General features: G+C 32.5%; 2 protein-coding genes and 1 long non-coding RNA gene across 3 annotated transcripts; 2 read left to right on the plus strand and 1 right to left on the minus strand.

Annotated features, from left to right (window-relative positions):
• The first annotated feature begins 810 nt into the window (after positions 1 to 810).
• On the plus strand, positions 811 to 2,940 carry LOC114371651 (transcription factor DIVARICATA-like). The gene is made up of 2 exons (XM_028329021.1): positions 811 to 1,106; positions 2,532 to 2,940. The coding sequence occupies exons 1-2, from the start codon at positions 811 to 813 to the stop codon at positions 2,938 to 2,940; spliced, it is 705 nt and encodes a 234-aa protein (XP_028184822.1).
• Positions 2,941 to 15,296: 12,356 nt separating this feature from the next.
• LOC114370105 lies at positions 15,297 to 16,683 on the plus strand. Its single transcript, XR_003657762.1, has 4 exons — positions 15,297 to 15,468; positions 15,597 to 15,686; positions 15,887 to 15,971; positions 16,337 to 16,683. It is a non-coding gene; the product is annotated as an uncharacterized LOC114370105 (long non-coding RNA).
• Positions 16,684 to 19,594: 2,911 nt separating this feature from the next.
• On the minus strand, positions 19,595 to 20,065 carry LOC114372043 (the record flags this gene model as incomplete). Its single annotated transcript, XM_028329428.1, has 3 exons — positions 19,902 to 20,065; positions 19,725 to 19,829; positions 19,595 to 19,631 (listed from the first exon to the last, which is right to left on the minus strand). Coding segments are annotated over exons 1-3 (306 nt in total), but the record flags the coding sequence as incomplete, so codon positions are not given.
• Positions 20,066 to 25,838: the final 5,773 nt, after the last annotated feature.

The raw sequence follows: 25,838 nt of genomic DNA on the forward strand, positions 1-25,838 counted from the left end.
ATTTACTCTAAATTTTTATAAGCAAATAATTAATAAATTATAAAAAAAAATAGAATCTTACTCTTTATACAAACCATTTATGGAAGAAGTAGCTTTAAAGTTAATTTAATAAAAAAAATTCAATTGAGTTTATTAACACTTGTCTCAGCTGATACTTTTCAAAAACTAAAAAAAACCCAATTATCTATTAAATATGTAAGCTTTATAAGTTTTACATGAGGTTAATTTAAGAAATAATAAATATATATTGTTAAATAAATTAACTGTAATGTGAATATAGTTAAGACATAATAAATATATATTGTTTCCTTATAAGAAAAAAGTTATAGTTTAAAATAAGTTCTAAGAAGCGGAGGTAGTAATAAATACATTTTTAAAAAAAGATGAAGAATTTTAAGTGTGATTAAGTTTTACATTAAGAATTAATTTTATAATTGATCTAAAAAATTAAAACTTGTAAGAATACTTGAAGTTTAACTGGGAATAAAAAATCTTAATTATCCTAATTAAAAAAAAGTGTGTTGTGAATATATTTTGTGTTAATTAAAAACAATTTAATTTCTTTACAAAAATATTTGAAATGAAATGAAATAGTGCAATTAATATTATCCATGTTTGATTTAAATAAAATATTTAAATTTTTTAAGAAAACAATAAAAAAATTAAATAAAAATTTAATTATTTACTATATTCTATATATATATATATATATATATATATATATATATATATAAGTTATTAGTTACAAGTCTTCTAAATTTCAACGCAGAACAAAGAAGAATGAACAGATATCTGCAACAACAGAATCAAATGTGGACTCGGTTGCAGACTCAGTACTTCTCATCCAGCGAGTGGACTCGGTCCCAGAACAAGGTGTTCCCCATGTTCCCGGAGGAGGAAGGGGAGGGTCAGTGGGAGAAAGTTGCTGAGGAGATCATGAAACGCTATCATCAAGCATTGTTTCGTGATACGATCCATACTGAGTCGACTCGGGTTGAGTTGCCAGCTGACTCGGATGACTCGCCGGTGGATGATGCTAGGTCGCCAAAGTCTATTAGGAGAAGAAAAGGGAAATCCTGGAAGCCCTGGACTGAACAAGAACACAGGTATATAATATGTTTTAAAAAAATTACAGTGTAAAAAAAAATCTTGTACAGTTTCATAACATATTTTATTTAGGTTTAATTTTATTTGGCCATCTCAGAAATTTTTTGGATTTTGTATTTGATCCTTAATATTTTTTTTTGAATTTGTGTCTGTAAAAATATTTTATTTTGCATTTTATACTTGTCATAATGTTGGCTCTTTTAAGTGATTCATGGAATATTTTTAGATTTTTCGTTTGATCTCTGAATTATTTTTATTCACAATTGTTGATATTTTTAGCATCGGATGGTGATGTTTCAAATTAACAAAGTCAATGTAATTGTAAGAACGAAACACAAAATAGTTTTTTTTTGTTCACAGACTAAAAGTCAAGTAAAATTTATTTGTAATTAAAATATATACTAAAATATTTTTAATTTATCTAGTTATCATTCACTAATTTGATCGAGATTTTTTAATATATTTTTAAATTTAAAATAATAAATAAAAATAGAAATTGAGACAAATTATATATGTATATATTATTTTAATTTTTTATTTTAAAATATTTTTGAAGTAATAATTTTTTATTTTCTCTATATAAGTATTAAATTTTGTAATAGTTATAAATTTAATTTAATATTAGAGTTTTAATATATGTATATTTATTATTTATAAAATTTATTCATGTAATATATATATATATATATATATATATATATGCATTATTACATTTAAAAAATTCAACAAAGATAATATTTAATAATATCATTAAATAAATTATATAGATTATATTTGATAAATATAATAATTAGTATTATAATTAAAAATCAGTTTATTTATATGTTTACAAGAACATATATAACACAATAAAATGCTACCTGAATAATCGAGTGTGTGTGTGTTTGTGTAACATAAAAATTAAAAATAGAGTAAAGTGCCATATACTCGAATCTCAAATAAGGGGAGTGTACATTTTAACAATAGAAGAGAGGGTGGTGTAATATGTATATTTCAAGAGAAAGGAATATAATATGTAATATTTTCTATTATTTATTCATATAAAATAGAGAGTATTTGATTGAATTTTTAATGATTTTTCTATCTGATATCATTGCTATGACTTATTTATTTATTTATTTTTTGCTTCTGACTAGATTTAATAATTTATTTTACAAGAGTTAAAAGTTAATTGTTAATCCTTGCAAAATAACTGAACTTTTATTATGATCTTTGCTGTTTTCATTTCTTCCTTAAAAAATCTGAAATTGTTAGTTTTGGTCTTTATTTCATTTGACACACTCGCTAACCATTTATATGTTTAATGGAAGATCATTATAGTTGGCAGTATACTTGCATTGTTTTGAGATGGCTGTTTCAATATTTTTCATTCATCTGTTGCTTAAAATTTTAATTTCTAACATTTCTGTTGCTTTTAATGATAGGTTATTTCTTCTTGGACTGAAAATATATGGCAAAGGAGATTGGAAAAACATTTCAAAACATTGTGTCAAGTCAAGAACTCATATTCAAGTAGCTAGTCATGCCCAAAAATATTTCCTTCGCATGAAAGTTACGAAAAAAGAGAGCAAAAGAAAAAGCATTTATGACATAGCATTAAAGGACAAACATACAGAATTGCAGCGATTGCAAGCACAAAATCAAGAACGTGGAATGATGCAGAAGAATTCACTAGATGACTTTGCAATTGAATTTGAAATTTTAGTTGAAGATCCCTCTGTAATTGATGTTGAAATAGCTCACATTGAACTTACCAAGCTACGCGGAGTTAGGAAAGTAGACCTTGGGAAAATAGATTTGGTTCACCATGGAAGGTATGTCATAAACTTCTAATCAAGAAAATATGAACACCACTTAAATTTGTAGCCATGTCGTGTGTGCGTGTGTTAGGCATTTGAATGCATATTTTTACTTGATTGACTTTCCGTTTTTATTATTTTTTACAGACATGATTGTTACCTTTTGTCAATATTATAATTTCTTCCCACATTTAATCACTTATTTAATTTACAATAAAATTTGATCCTGTGATCTCACGTATAATATCACAAATAACCCCAAGAGATTGGCCGAGTAGAGTAAGATAGGATCTCGTATCTGACAGGTCGCAAGTTTGAACCCCTGCTGTTCCATTTGAAATGCGATAAATGTAATTAAGTACTTCTGTAATCGTTTGTTGAGCCCAGATATTTTTCCAGTCTTGGACTGGGAGGTCATCCCCTCGTCTTAAATTTAAAATGTATAAAAAATATATATAAGATCACAACTTTTACCATTAGGCCGGTCCATGTAAATTTAATCATCTAGTTTACTATATTTGATCAACTAATTAACAAACTGAAGTTGAATTTATTTTTTGCAGAGTCGAATGCAACTACCACAATATATCAATAGCTTTTCAATATAATCCATGCAACAATGAATGGGTGCACTTGGGAAACTTAAAAAGGATCATCACTAAAAGACACATTCTAAGAGGGTCAGTGGGCGGCTGATTAATGGTCTTGTAGATCTGCTGTGATGTTTTAAAACTTCAGTTTTTTCTTTTTTCCCTTTTTCACTTATCTTGTGCATGATCGTACACATAAAAAATTGTTCAAACAATTATTTAATGTGAAAAGGAAAATATAAGTTGTTAGATTTGAATTATATAGGTGTAAAGAAATTTTTATAATATTATCTACATATATTCTATGTTATAGATATTTAGTGAAATAGAATAATTTTTATATCGCGTGTAATATGAAAAGTTAAACTATTATATATATACTTAATTTGATACATAGCCAACAACTTAAAATAATAAAAACATTGTATCCTAGGACTACTAAAAGTATATATCAAAATATGCAAATTTTAGGTTATGTTTGCAAAAATTACCCAAAAATTTGAAAGCTTGTAGCTGGTAGTTCAAAGTTGTTAAGGTTACTTATTAAATTATTATAAATGTTTGATAAAAATAACTATTGTTTTTTTTTGTCAGCGGTAAAGCTATTTATTGAAACAATTAATAAATATAAAAGGAAAAAAATAAATATGTTTATATTAATTTAATTTAATTTTATTGATAAAATATACCTTGGGGTATTTATAATTTTAGTTTTTAATTAAGTTTATACTCTTGTAATTTTTATTTATAGATCAACTATGCTTTTTTTAGTTTCATTTATTATATATAATTTTTTCATATGGTGTATTCTTCTATTAATCCTATACTATATTGTGAAAGATTTTCAATCAAATTTTAAAATAAAGTAAAAAAAAAAAATACAGTTAGCTATTGTTTAAAATTAATTGTTCGTCCGTTGTTTTAAAATGGACGAACAATATATGGTGTATTGTTTAAAAATAACATACACTTAGCTATTACCCCGTCCTTTGTTGAGGAAAGATAGTTGAAAAATTAATTTAGCAAATGTTTAACAGATAAAAAATGGGCTTAACTAAATTTTTATTACTTAAACTTTTACGAAATTTAATTTTTAGTCCCTAAATAAAAAATTGATTAATATTAACTTTTTTCATTAAGATCTTTTGTCTTTAAACCTTCGTTTGATTGGTCAAGACGGCTAAAATTTTAGAAATTTCAATTTTTTATCCTAAAACATAAGTTTGAATATATTATTTTTATTTATTTAAGGAGATTCAGGGATTATAAATTGAATTTTTCAAAAGTTTAAAGATGAAAAAGTTAAGGGGCCTTAAATAGTCAATTTTTTTTAGGGATTAAAAGCCAAATTTCAAAAAAATTGAACAACATGGCCGGTCAAACTTTTTATTTTTAGAGGTTAAAAATTTAGTCACCCGAAAAAATTTAGCTATTGTTTAAAGAGGAGATATTCCAGTAGGAGTAGAAATTAAATCATTGACAATAGTGGATCTGCATGACAGTAGTTAGGTTTGTTAGAAATAATAATAGTAATTACAAAATAAAGGGTCGTGAGTTAATATTAGAAGATAAATGAATCTGAGTTAATAAGAATTAAAGGACATTATTTTTTTTGTAATCACTATATATTGAAAGGGTTATAACATTACGTCTATTTAGTGTCTTAATTGAATAATTATGTAATGCTTATGGGTTACTCTACTATAAATAGAGCATCAAACCATGTAGCTAAGTGTGCTAAATAAAGAGAATCTTCTCTAATCACTACTAAAAATATCCTATTTTACGACGCACATTCTACGTCGGTCATTCAGTAGCCGACGTAGTAGTCAACGCGGTGGCATTTACGTAATTATATACGATTTTTAAAAGATACATTTCGTAAACAACGACGTTTGAATATAACCCCGGCTTTGTACGTTTGGTTCAACTTATCGAAGATGGTGCTTTTGAATACACCGTCGTAGAAATAAAAGGATACAAAGACGGTGTTGCTTATACACCGTCTTAAATTTTGTACTATATATACTCGTCTTTCCATTGATTCAACACTTCATCTCCTGTATTCGAAAACTCTACGACGAAAACCTAAAACCTAGCGCACATTCTACTCATCCCACTCGATCTCTTTTGTGCCCACCCTCACATCGCCGTTCCCTGACCTCCGTCGTGCCCACCCTAGCTACCTGTTGTTCCCACCACCGCCATAGCCGAAGTCGTGCTCTTTGGAGTGGTGTCGCGATCTTGCTACTGTCAAGGTAAGGATGTCGAAGTACTCAGAGTTCTTGTTTGCTGATATATATGTGTTATAGTATTAGGGGTTTACTTAAGTAAGACTTTTAAAATGTGATTATTAATGTGTTGAGTTGCCCTAACAATGTCATCGTTGAATATGCCAAAAGGATTATCTAGTCTTGATATATATAGTGTCAGATTAATGGTTTCAACCATGATATATATTGAGTTTTATCTAGTCTTTATTGTGAATTGAAAAACTCAACTACGTATCACGTAGAGATTGACTAAAACTATAGATACATAGATCATATCATAATTTCTACCAGACAATAGTATAATTTTCAAAATGAAGAGCTTCCGGTGAACATGAATGTAGCCAACATGAACAGTAGAAGTTGAAAACAATTTCAGTTGTTTTTTTGCTATATTGTCACTTATAAATGTGAAAATCCAATCATATATATTAAGAAACAAAACAGTGAAAAAAGTTTGGTGTTTCTTACTTGCAAGCCTAGCAACAGAGTTCCATCTGCCTTCACCATGCAACCTGACATACTCAACAAGCAACTTGTCCTCTTCAGCAGTCCAAGGTCCCTTCCTCCATACCTGCTCCTCTATGACACCTCTACCCATATGGCCAGCCATAACTTCCCCCCAATACATGGAATAAGGCTTGAAGTTTGTGCTTGGATAAAATATTTTCTTCCAATTTCTGTGACACTGATTTAGGTCTAGTGTTTGTTGCATATTTTGAGTCTAGTATTGCATATTTATACCTGCTTTGTTTTGATCAATAGTATGACACTGATTGTTAAGCTTGAACTGAAACTTAGAGTCCAACAACTGCTATTCGAGTTGGATAATTATTTGGCACTAGGTTTTGGAAAAGTCTAAAAGAAATGCTCTTGGGTCATGGCTGGAATAGAACTTTGAGAAAGAAATATGTCTGAGCTTAGTCCTAACAAATTAGAGTCATTAATTGTAGTTATTATTCAATTGATACCATTGTTAGGAACAACATAGTGTTAGGAACAACATAGTGTTAGGATGCAGAGATGGCAATGCTGGTGGTTGGCTCTAACTTGGTCCACTTGGAAGCTTAGGAACAACATAGTGTTCTCTAATGCAACCTTTAATGCTAACAAACTGTTTGAAGATGCAATATTCACTCTATGGACGTGGCTCAGGCACTTTGAGAAAGATTTTACTATCCATTTTAATCAATGGTCAAGTAGCATTAGACACGGCTTTTGCATCAGTAGAGGATACATATTTTTGACTAATAGATGTACATTTACTGTACCCATATACTGGTTCCCTCTCAGACCTGTTTTGTCTGACTTTGGAACCATTTCTATGGTACCCATACTGCTGTAATATAGTACCTCTGGTAACTCTTTACATATCTATAAAATAATATCTTTGCTAATCAAAATAAAAATTGATACCATTGTTTTTGTTTTCATATAGTGACTCAGAATTTATTTTTAACATATCATCATAAAAATCTTATACTTTGTAGCTTCATAAATTTAAAGTGTATAAATAGTAATGTGCTTAACAACAAACAATTAAATATTGTTATATGATTAGGGATATTATTAGAAGAACTTCAATCTCGGTAATTTGAAGACGCGACTTTCTTAATGTGGACTTGGCTCCATAATTTGGAGAAGGACTTTATATTACATTTTAGTCAATGGTCTAGTAACTTGAGACATCATTTTTTGCAGCAGTAGGGGTTTCATTAGGGAGTAGGGATCAATATATGTATACTTTGCTTCCCATATTTTGGTTCCCAATCAGACTTATGATGTCTGACTGAGGAACCATTTTTATGGTGACTAACTCTGTAATCAGTACCTCTGGTACTTCCAGGTTATATATATATAATTTATCTTTGCTGATAAAAAAAAAGAAGACTAATAAAGCAGAAATTTGAAACTGCAGTGAACAAAGCTTCTTATTGTGGGTTTGAATTAATTTCGTTACATTTTTCAGAGGAAGTTATATCAATTGGAAGAGTTACTCAAGAAGTTTTTGAACGTATTGCTGCCACAAGCATAAGGACTGAACAAGCTTTTGAATCTATTGCTGCCACAACCACAAGGTACTTTTTGTTTATTAAATATACTTTGTGCGTTTAGAAATGATTAAAAATATAAAATTTTCTTATGGGTTGTTATTGGTTGGTAACTTTGTGTATCTTAGTTTTTTTTGTTGATTGGTAAGTTGGTATTAAATGCATGCGTGTCAATTTTGATTGATGCTTTGCCAAGTGATTCAGCAATATTACTGCCAATACAGTAAGATGTAGACTGAATGGTTACCATGGGGTTGATTCAGCAATCTTACTGGCAATACAGTAAGTTGGTATTAAATGCACCCATGTCAATCTTGATTGATGCCCTTTCACCTCACCAAACTCAACACTTTTTCCTTTTGTGCTCTTCTCATTTATGTCTACTTTTTTCATCAAATCTTGTATGGTGATTTGGAGGTTTCTCAACTCCTGTGCATCACAATGAAGTGTTTCTAAAATCTTGCTTTGGTTGCCTATTTCTCCATTCTTTGTGAAAGGAAAAATCTAATTATTTCATATTTCTCCATTAGGGGTACAAATAATTTGAAATGTAGAAGAAACTAAAGGCCTTCTCTTTTAGTAGTGATTAAGTCAAATTGAATACATATATTATAAGTGGAAAAATTCTTGCTTAAAGTATTTAGCCCACTTCCATATACTTAATACTTGAATTTTAAGACTATTAGTTACTCCATACACTTCATTGATAAAAATGTCTGTAAATAAACCTCTAAAATGAATAGAAGTTCTTTGAAGTATCAAGCACACCAAAATATACTATACCTCTTCCTTTCTTTTTTGTTAGTTTTTCCCTCACTCTCTGACAGACTCCACATGCTCCTAGAGAGAGGCCCAAGCCAAATACCCACCCACGTTATTGTGTCTGCATACAAGTGCTATCAAATGACCACGGCATATTTGTCTCATCTCTGACCCACGCATTCACACACCTCACTTCCCTCCTTTTTCTTTATGTTCTTGGCAAAAAGTTTGTCTCCTTTTTCTCCGCTTCCCTAACACCTTAGACCCTTCACCTTTATAACGAACATTATTGAGACATGACAAAGGCTCGACAATACAACACATCCTTTTACATCTATTTATGCCACTTGACCCGATGGGTATATAGGTGAGTTCGACATTAATTATGAGAACTGGATTTTTTTTCTATCTTTCCTTCTCATGGATTATGTTTGCCAAATGAAAATTTTCCTCTACAAGGGTTTTACTTTCTTATTTTTTCAATGTGCTGCGTAAGGTTGCATATTTATCTTCTTATTAATTAGAAGCAAATAACAAATGCAACCTATAAAAAACTGCATTTTTATTCATTTACTCCACCCTCCCCCATCATTTCCACTATCATTTCCCTTTTTTTTTTCATACCAAGAATATTTGTGATAGTAGAACTAAGATCCTTTTAAAAGATAGATATATATTATCACTTTGTTTTTTTCCCCCATCAAATTAATTTTTTCTTCCTAACATTCAAAAGTAGAAAGTATTGTTGAAAGAAATGTACAAGATTAGTTATATCATTTAATTTGAAACATCCACGAAATCTCGATAGTAAGATTTGTTAGGCCGAATTGATAACGAACAATATATACATATGGAATTAAAGAAAAAAAATGTTATTATATAGTTTGTAATAACTACTGATGCTGACTCTAGAAAACACATATACAACTAACTTTGCCAATTATTTGTTTATTTTGAAATAGTAGCTCAAGCCTCAAAGTGTATTGGTAAGTCAAGAAGTGAAGAACCCCTGAAGCTATTTTTTTTAAATAAAAATTTCCTTGGTTATTTGTGCTCTAACCAGATCACTGAAAGTAAATATTATTTTCAGCATTGATTCAGCAAATGATTTGCAGTTAAAAGTTAAACATACATGTTATAGAATAAAAAATAGTTTCACCCTTAATAATAACTATTTAACTAAAAAAAATATGGCGAATCTTAGTAAGTTTCTTTTTGCTGATTATCTAGAAACCACATTCCTAACAACGTAGGGTAGACAACTCTGACTCCACCTTCTCCCGTTGCGAAAGGTTAGCGATGTGAGGCCGTTAGCTTCTTTTATTGAAACAAATATCAAATTTTCAAATAATATAATACTACTTGAAAATTTAATGTGAACAATATAAATACATGTACATTTTTCTTTAACTGGAACTGGTTTCACACAGCCCTTGATAAGTCCAGAACTGGTTTCTTATGTATTTTAACAACTCTTATCTGTGTCATGCACTCAGATTTTGACACCCCAAATTCCACCCTTTTTTTCTTACGTAATGTAATTAAAAAAATAATCATACATTTTTTTATGATTAAAAATAATTGTAGGTGAATCATTTTTCATTTTAAATACATCATCAATATTTTTTTGCTATCACATTATAAATTTTATTATATTTATATTTTTTATTTCTTTTTTATTTTCTCTCTAAGTGTAGGATAATATATGGAGTATTTATGAAACATTTTCTTAAAAAAAAAAAGTTTTCACTGCGAGTTTTTTATTCTTCCGACCCAATTTTTTCAACACCTGCCTTGCCATCTTCATATATATAGACCCCATAACTCCTCTCTCACACACTCTTTAGGCTCCTTTATAGTTGTTTTGTTCCCTCTGCAAGAGAAAAAAGCAAAAAATTAAACATAAAAAATAAAAATATTCCTCTGGTCAGTTTAAAGAAAGAAAAACATCTCTTCTTGGGTCACTCAAATTTTTCTCTCTTCTTTGTGCATCATCACTTTGGATTTGCTTGGTTTCCACTTCTTTTTGTTCCTTCTGCTTCTGCAGGAGATTGACACACACTCACACACATATATATATTCTCTCTTCCTCTATTATGTGAAAGCCCAACATCATCCAGTTTTATGCAATTTTTCTGCTTTTGTATCTCTTTCCTCCATTCAAGGTCATGGACATTCTCTTCTGTTTTCACATGCATACACCTGTAATACATGTAATGTAACACACATAAGCATGATGAAATTTGCATGACCAAGTCTAAATCAAGTTCTAGTCAATGCACTAGTGTTATCAAATTGTCATCCTCATTAGCATCTTCTCTGCCCAGAAGGCCAATTTCTACTTATATTTCAAATTATTTGTACCCCTAAAAGAGAAGGTCTTTAGTTTCTTCTACATTCTTTGTGAAAGGAAAAATCTAATTATGTCATATTTCTCCATTCCTGTTCAGCGAGTCTATGCTAATTGCTAAACATATATATTTCCAATGAGTGTTTTTTTTGTTGTCAAGCCAATAAGTACTTGGTTTGTATTCCATGGACCGTCCTTACCTATGGCCTAAATAAAGCTATTTTTACAAATTGTGTTGCTTTGCTGCTGCTTGAAGATAACCTTGAGGTCTTTCCACCAAGGAGAGTCTAAACTGCAGTTCCTATGAGAAATCAAATCCCTCCAACCACCATATCTACACAATAGAATTGTGGCCCACAACTGATTCTGATTATTTGCCAACTCCCACCCCCATTTAGCAAGCAAAGCCTCGTTGAATTTAATCAAATCTTTGATCCCTAACCCACCTTTACTCTTAGGTAGGCAGACTATGTCCCACCTCACCCAAGGAATCTTAATGGAGTCTTGGAGGCTGCCCCATCAAAAATTCCTTTGTATAGATGTAATCTTTTGCACCACAAGCTTAGGAATCTTGAAGAAGGATAGCAAATAAATGGGTAAGGCTGTTAAGACTGAATTAATGAGGGTTATTCTACCCCCCATTGATAGATTTCTTTGCTTCCATTTTGTAAGTTTAGCCTCGCATTTGCTAATAATGGGCTGCCACACAGACCTATTTTTAGAGCTGACCCCTACAGGAATTCCAAGGTAAGAGAATGGAATATCCATTTGACTACAATTGAGAGAAGATGCTGCCTCCCTACACCAGTCCTCGGATTTGCCCAAACACCCAAATTTTCTCTTATTGTAGTTTATCTTAAGACCAGAGACCAATTCAAAGCTTTTCAGGATACACTTTAGAATTTTCCCCGTATCTTCTCCATATGCAATGGCCACCTTCACGATTTGAAATCAAATAAAGATTGGTTGGTGGTGCTTTCTCTTGTGTCCAGCAATTTCTTTGGAAGAACATGAAAATTTTAGATTTTAAAATATATAATATTTAAGTGATTTTTTTTTTGCTTTTTTTATATTTACAAAAAAATTATTTATTGATTGAAATTCAAAGTGAGGTCTATTTAATAACCTTCTCATGTGTAGAGATATTCATTTTAGTAGACATGTTTGTCACATGTGTTTCTACTTGATTAATTTATAATATGTAATTTCTATTTTTTAATGTGTTGATTAATAACAATGAATTTTTTTTTTATAGTTTTTAATTTTAATATACTTACAACAAGCAATATTAATATCATTAGAAACCCTCAATGAAAGACTGATTGAATTTTTTCGAAAAATATCATTTTTGTAGATATTTATTACAATTAATATATTTTTTCTATGATCAATTAATGTTGTATGATTATGTTAAGAAAAAAAAATACTTATGTTACAAAATATAACAATTAGTATGTTTTTCTCTCGCAAGTACAAGATACTGCTAATAAACACCTTAAGCAACTCTTGTAACAAAATTACTAATGAAATATGAATTGTCTATTAAAGAATAAAAGATTAATTATTTTATTTTAAATAATATTTAATTTTAATAGTTTTCATATAATTAATTGTTATTTATATTTACATATTATTCAAAATATTATTATAAATTTTAAATATCATAAATTAATTAAATCATACAAGTGAAGGAAATTTACTATTTTGGCTTTTGATTTGTAATAAATATTTCATTTTTCTCTTCGGTCTCTAATAAATTTTTGGTTTACGCTGAGTCGTTACTAAAATAACAATTTTATATTTTATTTTTGATATTTTGTTTTAGTCTCTCATAAATTAGTTAATTTGTATTTACTCCATAATAAAATAATAATTTTTTTTTAGTGTCGACTAATAACAAATAATTTTTTTTATTAAGGAGTAAATACAAAATTTACTAATTTATTAGGAACTAAGAATAAGTGTTAAGGGTCAAAATAAAATTATTTTTTTTCATTAAGAACTCAACGCAAAATACAAATTTATTAAAGAGTAAACGCAAAAGCAGATATTTATCAGGAATCAAAAATATATTTAAGCCTACTATTTTTACTCACAATCATTTAAAAATAGCTCTCCCACTAGATATATTCCTTACAACATTTTTAATATTATTTAAAATTATTTATTTCCCAATTATTAATAATTTAAATAATTGAAACAAAATATAGAATTTCAATTTGAAAATTTTTAGTTATTGAGGGGCATAAACAACGTAATCCTTAATGATTTTCTTTATTATTGTTATTTATATATTAAAATTTATTTTGGTGAATAGCTCTACTTTACTATTTTCCTTTTCTTTAAATATTTAACGAGAAATTTATATAAACAGGAAATAATGTAAACATTGACTATGGTCTATTCTTGTCTGCTTACATGAGTTGAAATCTCACTATATTCTTAGTTGTCATGGACTCATCGCGAAGATGGGATAATGCAGTGTGTTTTAGCATAAATGATAGGAGGTTTGCACTGCAAACTTTTAGTTTCTAGTTAATTATTTTCTTGGTGCAAATTATGTCTTCGTAGCATACTAGTCCACTAGAAATCATTAGAGGACGAGTCTTGAGAAAGCCACATGCTGAGATGGTTACCTTGTATTGAATTTGGAGTTTCTTTCTTACCTTATTCCTCCAACTTGCTGCAGCAATCACTCCTAAGCACTTCTTTTTCTTCATTCCATTCTTTACATTTTCAAGTATGAATCTCTCAGCTTTACATCCAGTGAGGATCACTGCACCATTGCCTACAGAATCAACCAACCAAGTGGAGTCAGTTCCCTTCTTATCTCCTGTTCTGCAACCATAACAGCATGAACCACAATAGTCATCTGCTGAGGAATTTATAGCCACAGACTCTACTTTGAAGCCCATTTTCTCACATCCTTGTATGAGAATTTGGTTCAGAAAGCTTTCATTGTTGCACTTTTCTGTTACACCAATCCTTCTTTGTATGATGCAATCAAATTTTATAATCTCTACAGGCTGATATTACTAATCAAGGAAAAATAGACATTCCTTGGTTTCTAATTTCATTCATTTGTTAGAGTTTTTTCCCAATATCTAAGGGGGTGTTTGTTCCAAGGTTTCTAATTACATTCCTTGGATTCTTATTTTTGGTGGCATTACTATGAGCAAGAACTCCATTCTCTGGTATTTTAGGAAAAAAAAACCATTTGCTTAGTGTACCGTCCAGATATGTCTTGACTAACCATGATGTAGCCCTTTATGAAGCTCCATCTGTGTTCAGAGCTTCAAGGACTGTGTACCATGGCACTCGGATATAACTCAGTCAATCCTGATGTGCCCCCCTATCAGGCTCCATTGCCTTTGTTGAGTGAACAGCTTGGGCCTTTGCATCATCTGGATATAGAATCCAACATGTTGTACTCAACCTCAACCCATCCCGTTGCACATTCACTTCTCTACCCCTCCAGCCTGATAAATGTTTCTGCCCTATTAAAAAAACAAATTGACCTCTAATTCCATATGAACAATAGGTTGATTTTCAACAGTAGGAAACCTGATATGCATATCAAAGCTACAATTAATAGGTTATCTCATACCATATAACTTTTTGCAAGCCTTCTTTAATGGTCATTATTGATTGACATTTTGTTGTATATGCGTTGATGTGGTTTTTTAAAAGCAGTGTAATGACAAAATTGAAGAAGACCTTGTCTCCTAAAACTAAGGCAGTTGCACCAAAGTGGATTGAAGTAAAGGTAAGTCAGCTATGTACCATGTGTTAGTGTTGTCTAGTTAAGTCATGAACTTATGTAATGTATACGATGTTCAAATGTTTTCCATATGTAGAGTCACGTTCAAACCGGCTGTTATGAATGTGGATATTACATAATGCATTGGATCTGGAACATCATAGCCAGCGACATAAAGAGTGATCGGTCCATGGTATGCATAAACTTCAGTACAATTGGAACTGAATTTTTATATTTGCAGTACTAACTTACAATTATGAATACTTGCAGTGGTTTGCTAATGACACACCGTTGGACATCGGCATCATCACCACAATTCGAAAGAAATGGGCAACATTTTTTTTAAAGACAGCAATAAGTCAAAACGGCTAATGATGGCGTTGGAGTATTTTTTTTCCCTGTATTTGAGACAATTGTTATGTTATTTGACACAATGGCTATTTTATTTTCGGTCATGCTACTAATATTCTATTCTTAGTATTACCTACTCAATTTCATATAATTGTAGTAATATATTGTCTTTACCCCCTTCTACTGCATTGCATCTGCATTTGATTACCACAACAACAATTTAGTGCAGCTATAGTACCACCAAGCTTGCCACTGCAGCAGTTAAGTGAACAAATGAAGTGTCCACAGTCATTGGATGGTTGCTTGGTAGAGGTACATGCTAATAACTAATAAGATTTCCTGTGCAGGGTATCATTGTTTTTGCATGACTGATGGCTACCTTGGGGCTGGAGATTTTGGTTGAATCTGCCTCAAGTGTTATTTTGAAGGTAATTGAGATAATCTTTTGTTGTTGTTTGTTTATTATATACCTAAATTTGGGTTGAAGACTAGTTATTCAACATGTGGATTATCTACCATAAGATTGTTCTAATAAGTGATTTTATCATTTGAGCAGATGATATTATCATTTGACCTTGCTTTTGCTTTGATTCCGCTCCTAAAGTTCAGTAGCAGCAAAGTGACTAGCAGCACAAGCATTGAAGAGGTGTGTTTCCTCCTTGTTTGTGGATTCATGAACTATAAGTTAATACATGAAACTGAAAAATGTTCTAGTTATAAAATTTGATTAGCTAGGCTTACATGAATTGTTGAATTGATCAGCTAGGCATACATTATATCAACTTTTAGTGTCATTTTTTCAGTCTAATAATATTTTGGTTGATATTATCATTATTATGATTAAAGAGATTGCAGGGATTCCAAGGGAAGGGGACCAGGGGATGAAAAATATGATTAAAGAGAGTTCTTGAGGAGTTTGTCACATGCTCAGGTAATTAGTGCTAAAGCAGTTGGGTGAAATTCTCATATTTTGAATGCTGCATGCAATTAATATCGTCATTTGATGAAATGCAGAATCTTCCTGACTGGTTTAGTGCATGTTTCATTGATTGCATTCCATTTAAAATATTATTAATCAAGAGGAGTCTTGCTTAATTGACTTCAGTGTTGAGCGTGCTGCATTTGTCTTATGTAGTAGTTCATTCATTTATTTAATTTTAGTTGACAACTTGTGGAATGGTGATATCAAAATATAACCTATGAAAGAGGATAATCTTGTCAGCTAATTGTTGAGTGGTTTATTTTTTTGTTTTGTCTTTTATGTTGCATTTGATGACTTTGTTTCTTTTCTTGTAGGGAAGTGGAAGATTTTGCACGAAGGTTAAATTCTGCTTGGCCTGAAAGGATGCAAATTTGATCTTTGGCCCAACACAGAAGACTAGTAACAATTTCTATGAATAGCAATGGTTCAACGCAGCTGTATATAGGTATGTTCTATCTATCTTCTCAATATTCGCGGTGAACCCTACTTGCTGCCTTGTTTTCTATCAGAAGCATCATTAAATTTTGTTGACATGCACATGACTGGAATCAACTAGTTATAAGTTACTTCATCACTCTCATGCATTTCATTCATCACATACAACACTCTCTCCAAAGTTCAAATTAAGACTGAGGGGTGAGAAAGAGACAATTAATATGGGTGCCGGTCTACTTGCATTCCTCTTAATGGTTCTTGTGCAATTGGTCTATGCAGTGATGAACATTACTTAAATGCTTGCAATAGAATCTGGAATGAGCCCTCTTGTCCTTGTTGCTTATCGACAACTCTTTGCTACTGTGTCCATTGCTCCCTTTGCTTATTGGCTCGAGTGGTAATTATATATATATATATATATATATATATATATATATATATATATATATATATATATATATACCCTTTCTGGTTTTGTTTTATTTTCATATATATAAACAATGCATGCATGAAAGGCTTTGATGAACTTTGAACCACCTATAACATTCTCACTGTGAGTGTCACCGTCGATATCCCTTTTCTTTTGGTTGATGCATGATTGTGTTATTTATCCTTTAAATGTATTTATATATGTTTGCTGTATATAAATGTAGCTTTGTTTTTGAAATTTGAATGGTATAACCCAAATTTTGTGAGCAGGCAAAATACTTCAACGACGGTCCTTATGAAAACCCGTCTTTATAGCCTTATTTACCAACAACGACGGGTGCTCGAGCCACCGTCGTTGAAACCTCAAACAACAATGATGGTGTCCTCACCACCGACGTTGACATACTACCAAACAACGTCGGTGGTGAGCCCGCCACCGATGTTGACAGGAAACAAAACAAATACGGGTGTTATTCGTACCCGACGTTGATATGGACAACAACAACGACGAGTCTTGCTAACCCGACGTTGAAATGGACCAAAACAACGACGGGTTGTCTAATATGTGCATCGTTGAATCCTTTTTTATAACGTCTATTCTTTTATAGCCACTGACGTTGTATTCTTGCATTACAAAGACGGGTCCTAGGATGACCGATGTTGTTGTTGTCGACATACAACGACATCTGGAACAAAGACGGTGTGGGGCCCGTCGTAGATACCGGTTTTCAACCGATGTAGAAGCTTCTTTTTGTAGTTGTGAATTTCTAGTCCCTTCTCTTTTTCTAACAAGGTTGACAGCTGTAACAGGTAGGTGAGAAGAAAATTACTTACCTTGATTAGAGTGTGAGATAATAATTAAGTTATTGGACACAAGTGATTAATATATAAAATTAAGATTAAATCGTTTGATACTAGCCAAGCTCTTTTTTTAAAGAATATTGAACAACAAAGCAAACTGATATTCGAGAGAGAAAATTTGGAGCGTTCAAGATGAGTGAGAGGAAGAAGAATTCAGATGGATTAGAGAAGGGAAAAGTGGAGTTGGTCATAGAACAAGACCTTTGAGGTAGTCCTCCTCGCTGTGCCAGAGAACGACGAGAAGTGGGGGGAGAAAATCGTGGCTCGAGTTTCTAGCAAGTCGTTGGCGGAGATCACAGAACACTACCAGAAACTTGTCAACAACGTGGTGCTTATTGAGTCGAGTGAGGGAAGTGAAAAGACTACTCAAGAAAAACATCATGGGTGAGACAAATTTTTCACTTTAACTTTTATACGTGTTTCTGTTTCTTTTCAATGGAATAAAAAAAGAAAACTGGAAAATTGTTAGTATGTTTAATTTTCTTTCTAAGAGATAGTTACATGAAAAGAAAGAAAATTAAAGGGTTAGAATTTGACATGCCCCTAATTTTTTTTTCATTATAATTGATAGGAATTTGGTCACTCGTGAGCATAATGCAACACAAAAGTCACAAGAAATGGCGCAAGAAATAATGCTGAAGCTGATGATGCAGAACTCGGTAGTCGCTAATAAATAAGTCCTTGTTTGGTTAGGAGCAATTCGTTGTTCAATTCAATTGTGTGTAAATAAATAAATAAACACTACTAAAAAATAGGATTTCCACATCTATTATTAAGGACTTTCAACATTAGTTATTAACCGATGTTGAAAGTATTATCATTAATATCAGTTTTCCAAAACTGATGTTATTATAAAATTACAAGATTGGTTATTTAAATAACCGATGTTATATAATAAGAATTATAAAAAAAAAGTTATATATCTTCATATCAACATCGGTTTTAACCAAAACCGATGTTAATATATGAACACAACATCGGTTTTTAGTAAAAACCGATATTGTATGTCTATATTAACATCGGTTTTGAAACTGATGTTCATGGTAATAAAACAACATCGATTTTTATAAAAAAACCGATGTTGTTTTCTGATAACAGACATTAGTTTTTGGTAAGAACCGATGTTGTGTTATTACCATCAATATCGATTTTTACCAAAATCGATGTTGTTAATGAAACTTAACTTTGTTTTTTTTTTAAAAATGATGTTTTTTAGGATTTTTTTTAATATGGTGTTTGTTTTTTTAATAACCCCAAAATTAACCTATAAATTTTAAAAGCAGATCACACAACATATAATTTTCATTCTGTTTTGAAACAATTTTTACCAGAAATTCCATCAAAAATTGATTAATTACTATGAATTAAAAGAATATCTAATGTTAAGAAGACATGAATTGTAAAAAATGTAAAGTAAGTAAACTACAATTACAAAATTGCCTAAACATCTTAGGTTTCATTTTTAACTTTCCAATAATACTTTGCCCATTGGATGCAAAGCGCCTTCAATCTCTCTGGTTCCAATGGTCTAGCATCATTGAAATACTACATGATATAAAATATAAGTTAATATTATAATACCAATGATAACAAAATGAAATTTGTTTGAATTAAATAATTACCATTTCCTAATTATTCTTGAAACTTCCTAAGATTATAGTCGACATCTAGTGCATGACGTAATACCCACACTCAGTGCTTCCTTTTTTGTCTATTACACTAAATACATTATGAAATTTAGATATTTAACGTTAAGTACAAATTAGTCTACACAATACTAAAATATAACTAGAAGCATTGTTTAAGTCACTTACTTTAACAACAATCCACATAGCAGCAGCCTTGGATTTACTTTGTGGAGTATCGTCAAGTCCTTTCAAAGCACTGTTGAATACAAACATGGATGCTTATTGTACAATTAAAATATTGATGTTCCCGACTAATGGTAATGCAAATGTATTGAAAAACAACACTTACCTGTTAATTATTCCTTTGAGGTAGTTGTCTGGCTTATTATGCAACGAAAAAAACCAGATGACAACATTTTCCTTAGCCAATATGATGACCATTTGCCAATGTGCACTGCAGTGGAGACCAATATAGGTTATTATACTATTATACATTATTTAAATTCATTTGTTCAGTTTAACTTACCCATTCAAGTAGGCTGCTAGGTACACATCCCTCTTTGATTTCTGCATCCAATTCTTAATATAACTTTCTGATTCAAATTGGGATTGCCCAAATCTCTGTATGGACTGTGGCTCAAGGAATCCATACACATCGGCATTCCCTGCTCGCATACTTGTCTCAGTCATATGCCTATTGTTGTTAACATAAAGTAAATTATATATAAATTTAAAACAATAAGTTAGGTAATAAAAAATAATGTAAACTGACTTACAAAATCCACAACTGTATAACAGAGATATTGAGACATTGACCACCGTGTGCTATTTTAGACAAATCTTCATGCTTTATGTATAAGGGGAAGTTGTCATTAAACACCCCAAACACGGTAGCATCCCACATAACCTGCAACGACTTCAGAAAAAGCTGTGGGATGGTCAATGTCATTAGATATAGGGGATCATGATCCAGCCTATCTGCAGGTTTCGCCGGTCCCACAACTCCCTGTTTATCCAACACGGTTAACTAACGTAATTTAATTACAATGAACACTTTAATTGAAAAAAAAAGCTTTGAATGACACTGAAATACCTATTTTGATAAACGCTTGACAAGATGTGTCGACCAAGTCAGGAAGGTGTTTAGTGTTTGCCCCACTAACTTAACCTCTTCAGTGGGTACATGAATGAGAGTGTCTGCATCTTTAACCTCCTCAACACCAACCTTGACATGATCATGGAGCAAAGGAATGTTGTGAACAGTTGTGGACCCCTCATAAAGTCTTCCTAGGGCAACCAGGCGGGGAGGATTTTCTTCGACGTATAACCCATATTTTTCCGAGTCACCCTTGTCTGGATCATTTCCTAAGGGATCAACACAACTCTCCTTTGTGCTGACACGAGCATATGAAGGACTAACCTCAGGCTCAGGAGGTAGTGTGAGTCCCTGTGATTGCATCTGCGATTGAAAATGAGATTGCATCTGGCTGAAGGATAACATTAATTGTCGAGTCACTTTTTCTGTGATCGGCTCCTCCAATTGGTCCCTGATTTTTTGCGTCAGTTGCTCCAGGTCTTCGGGAGCCATGGAGGAAGATGTGCAGGAGGTCCTTGGAGTTGATCCAAAGTATTGCTTGATCGTGACACTGGCTCCAGCAGCACGTACACGACCAGGGTGTTCTAGTTGCCCAATGGCAACTGTCAATACATCCTAACGTCCATGGGCAACAAAGGAACCCTGTGAGGCTTACTCCTCCAACGAATCCTGTAAGGAACACATTTATTGGTTTACTCAATCACACAATAAACATAAATAATTGCAATTAACAATTGAAAGTGACTTACAATCTTGTCAGCAATTTCCTTTGCTGCCTCAGACGTCATTTGGCTAGTTTTCATGATGTGGGCCATCTTCCACTTCACATGTCGTCTGATGGGAGATAGGGGATCAATCACGGTGTCAATGCTTCCAGATTGAGCAACTTCCTCCACTTTTTTCTTTTTCTTCTCCTCCATCAACTTGATTTCTAGATATTCATAACCCCCACGAGACAACATGTGAGGGGCAGTGTTTTGTTTCTGGATGGCCTGTGTTGTGCCTTTTTTCACACATCCTATAAAAATTAAACATTATTGAAAGTTATCATTACAATGTATAATACTAAGTGAATTTAAAGTTCAAAACAATGAAAATCACAAACTTACCTCCCACGAAGGGTGATGTAGCTCATTGTGGAGCTTGTAGGCCTTGGATCTTCTTCATCAATGGATTCCTTTTCTTCTTGAAGTTTAATGGCAGCGGAATGGAGAAGAAATAAAGATGATTGGAGATGCCACTTGAAGGAGAAGACGAGTCAAGAAGAAGCTCACCACCATAGGAAGCCATGGATAAGAGCTTGAAGGTAGGAGAAGATGAGTGGAGGGAGAAAGAGAGAATGAGCAAGAAATTTTGTGTCTCAAATGAGGTCTGAACTTTGAAGTGTAATTCTCAAATGATCAAAGTTGAAAAAATGCACACACATGACCTCTATTTATAGCCTAAGTGTCACACAAAATTGGAAGGAAATTTAAATTTCTATTCAAATTTTATTTGAATTTGAAACTGAATTTGTGGAGCCAAATTTTGGAGCCAAAATTTCATTAATTTTGATTAGTGAATTTTGGCTATGGTTCAGCCCACTAATCCAAGATCAAGTCCAAGATTCTCCACTAAGTGTGCTTAGGTGCCAGCCATGAGGCATGTAAAACATGAAGGACATGCACAAAGTGTGACTATATGATGTGGCAATGAGGTGTAGCAAGCAAATGCTCACCTCCCCCTCTTAAATTTAATTGGATTAGGCTTCTTCCAATTCAATTAAATTTATTTGCCAACGCACACATCAAATATTCACTTAATGTATGTGAAATTACAAAACTACCCCTAATACAAAAAATTAGTCTAGGATTCCTAAAATACAAGGGCTGAAAAATCCTACATTTCTAGGGTACCCTACCTACATTATGGAGCCCTAAATACAAGGCCCAAAAATAATGAAACCTTAATCTAATATGTACAAAGATAAGTGGGCTCATACTTAGCCCATGAGCCCAAAATCTACCCTAAGGCTCGTGAGAACCCTAGGGCCTTCTCTTGCATTGCTGGCCCAATCTTTTTGGAGTCTTCTATCCAATGATCTTGGGGGGTAGGATTGCATCATTCCGTCCTCCTTGAAAAGGATTTGACCTCAAATCCAGAGGTTCTTGAAACTCTGGGCTTCTTCCCTCAACACCTGTAAAAAGAGTAAAAACATATATGCTTGTGGTGTTTGGTATGTTGGAGTAAGCTAAGGTCTAAAAACCCATTTCCTGGGCATCTTCCCATGAGGGAACATGGTTCCTCACCAACTCAACGAGTGGTGCTACAAGTATAGAAGAATATGGGACAAACCTTTTGTAAAAGTTTGTTAAGTCATGGAAGCCCTAAATTTTCCTTATACTTGGTGGAATGAACCACTTAGGAATGACCTTTATTCTCTTAGGGTTCATGGGAAGCCCTTGATCACCATTTAAAAAATTAAGGAAAGTAATGCAATAAAATGTACCTTTTTTTATATTTTCATGTTGATTACTCCTACCAAAAAGTATGACAAACCTAAGGTGTCCCATATGAGCACCTAGGTTTGCATTGAAACAAAAAATAAGAACAAACCTACCTAATGAGTCCCTATGTATGTGAATCATGAAGATGCTTGATGCATGGATGATTTTACAAAAGATGGTTGCACCACTCAACACATTTATCATTCCACCTATCATAGGGATTTGGTGCCTCATAATACCTATTTTGGGCACCAACAAAGCACAAGGATTTAAGCTCTTACGAATCAGACCATCATCCAACAACTCCTTTACTTAAGGAATAACCTCAAGCTCAAGAGGTATGGCAGTGCTAAGGGATATTTCCCTTGATAGGAGAAGGTAGAAAGATTGTTTAAGAAGGAGTGCTCTTTTGATATTACCTTCTATTGCAAAATTATTTTCCTTCTTAACAATCTTCTTGGAGGAAACCTTTTCCTCTTTTTCCTTCCCCTTGGCCTTTGAAGACAAGGCCTTACTATCCTTCTTTTTCTTTTGTTTTTCTAGTTTTTCTTCCTCATCCCTATTATCTTTCATAGTTAGTAGATCTTTGGCAACCTGTGAAGGTGTTTGGGGATGCAACACAAATTTAGTGCCAAGATGGGTGTGTAGAAGCAAGCTTCATGATGAATCAAGATTGATTCAAGGAGTTTTGATGATAACAAAGACGATGACAAAAAGCTCAAAAGTCAAGATCACTTCATGATAACAAAGATGATGACATTCAAGAATGAGTTCAAGATTGAGTCAAGAACACTTCAAAGATCAAGAGGAAATTTGATTTCAAGAATCAAGAATCAAGATTCAAGATTCAAGAATAATCAAGATCAAGATTCAAGACTCAAAGATTCAAGAATCAAGAGAAGACTTAATCAAGATAAGTATTAAAAAGTTTTTCAAAACATTGAGTAGCACAAAAAGTTTTCACAAAATCATTACCAACGAGTTTTACTCTCTAGTAATCGATTACCAGATTATAGTAATCGATTACCAGTGGTTTTAAAACGTTAAGATTTTCAAAATTCAAAATGAAGAGTCACATCTGTTGATGTGTAATCGATTACACCTTTATGGTAATTGATTACCAGTGACTGTTTTCGAAAAATTCATTTCCAAAAGTCACATTTCTTCAAGTGACCTGTTTATGGAGATTCTTTCAAAAGTCATATCTTTTTAAGTGATTAGTTTTAAAGGAATTGCCAAGAGTTACAAGTTTTTACTTGAGTCATCAAGAAACTATACATATGTGACCTTGGCATGAAACATTTTAACAATCACATTCATCTCAATCATCTCTTTCAATACTTTCTTTCATCTCTTTCAACAGTTTTTTTGTTTCATCATCTCTTCATCTTTCTAAAATTTTTTGTTCAAAACTTTCTCTTCCAAGAAAAGTTCTTTGTTCAAAAACTTGTGCTATTCATCTTTTTCATTCCCTTCTCCCTTTTCCAAAAAGAATTCACCAAGGACTAACCGCCTGAATTCTTTTTGTGTCTCTCTTCTCCCTTTTCCAAAAGAACAAAGGACTAACCGCCTGAATTCTTTTGTGTCTCCCTTCTCCCTTTTCAAAGAATTCAAAACGACACAGTATGAGAATTCTTTTGATTTTTCCCTTTCCCATATACAAAAGATTTCAAAGGACTAACTGCCTGAGAATTCTTTTGTATCCCCATTCCCAAAGTTTCAAAGGTTTAAATGCCTGAGAACTTTGTCTTAACACATTGGAGGGTACATCCTTTGTGGTACAAGCAGAGGGTACATCTACTTGGGTTGTTGACTGAGAACAAGAGAGGGTATATCTCTTGTGGATCAGTTCTAGTGGAGGGTACATCCACTAGGTTGTTCAAAGAGAACAAGGGATGGTACATCCCTTGTGGATCTTTGCTTGTAAAAGGATTTTTACAAGGTTGAAAAGAAATTTCAAGGACCGCAGGTTGCTTGGGGACTGGATGTAGGCACGGGTTGTTGCCGAACCAGTATAAAAACTCTTGTGTGTTTGTCTCCTTCTTCCCTACTCTTTTAATTTCCGCTGTGCACTTTAATTCCTGCTTTTTACTTTTGGTTAATTTTCTTTTCTATTCTTCATTTACTTAACAACATAGTAAAAGCCTCAGAAGAGTAAATATTTAATTAGTAAAGGTTTAGGAATAATTAATTCAACCCCCTTTCTTAATTATTCTGAGGCCACTTGATCCAACAGGGTGAGGGTAATCTCATTAGTTAGACCATTGTAAATGATCTTCCTATCAAATTGCCATGGACTTCGTAAAAGAATATGCCCTGCCTCCATGGGAACTATATCACAATTAACTTCATCCTTAGATGTCCTAATGGAGAAAGGTACCTTCATTTGTTGGTTAACTATTATTTGCCCTTGCTCATTGAGCCATTGAAGTTTATAAGGTTTTGGGTGGGGAATGATAGTGAGGTTCAACTTGGAAACTAATCTTGATCTACAACAATTGCAACAAGATCCACTATCCATAATGAGAGAACAAGTTTTATCTAAAATTTTGCATCTTGTATGAAAGATGTTCTCTCTTTGGGATTGAGATAGATCATAAGATTGACCTCCAAGGAGCCTTCTAACCATTAGGAGGTCACCTTCTTCATGGGGGTAGACTTCCTCACTAGACTCTTCACCCCTTACTTCATCTTCACTTCCACTAGAGGAAGGGAAAGAAGTACTCTCCTCTTGACTACTATAAATGTCTTGACCCCTCATAATTATGGTTTTCTTTGTGGGGCATTAAGAGGCAATGTGACCTCTCCCAAGACATTTGAAGCATTTAATGTTGCTAGTCCTTTCTTGGAAACTAGTCTTAGGGGTGGATTTCTCAATGGT

This window comes from Glycine soja, chromosome 10 (genome assembly GCF_004193775.1).
Source record: "Glycine soja cultivar W05 chromosome 10, ASM419377v2, whole genome shotgun sequence".
NCBI lineage: Eukaryota > Viridiplantae > Streptophyta > Magnoliopsida > Fabales > Fabaceae > Glycine > Glycine soja.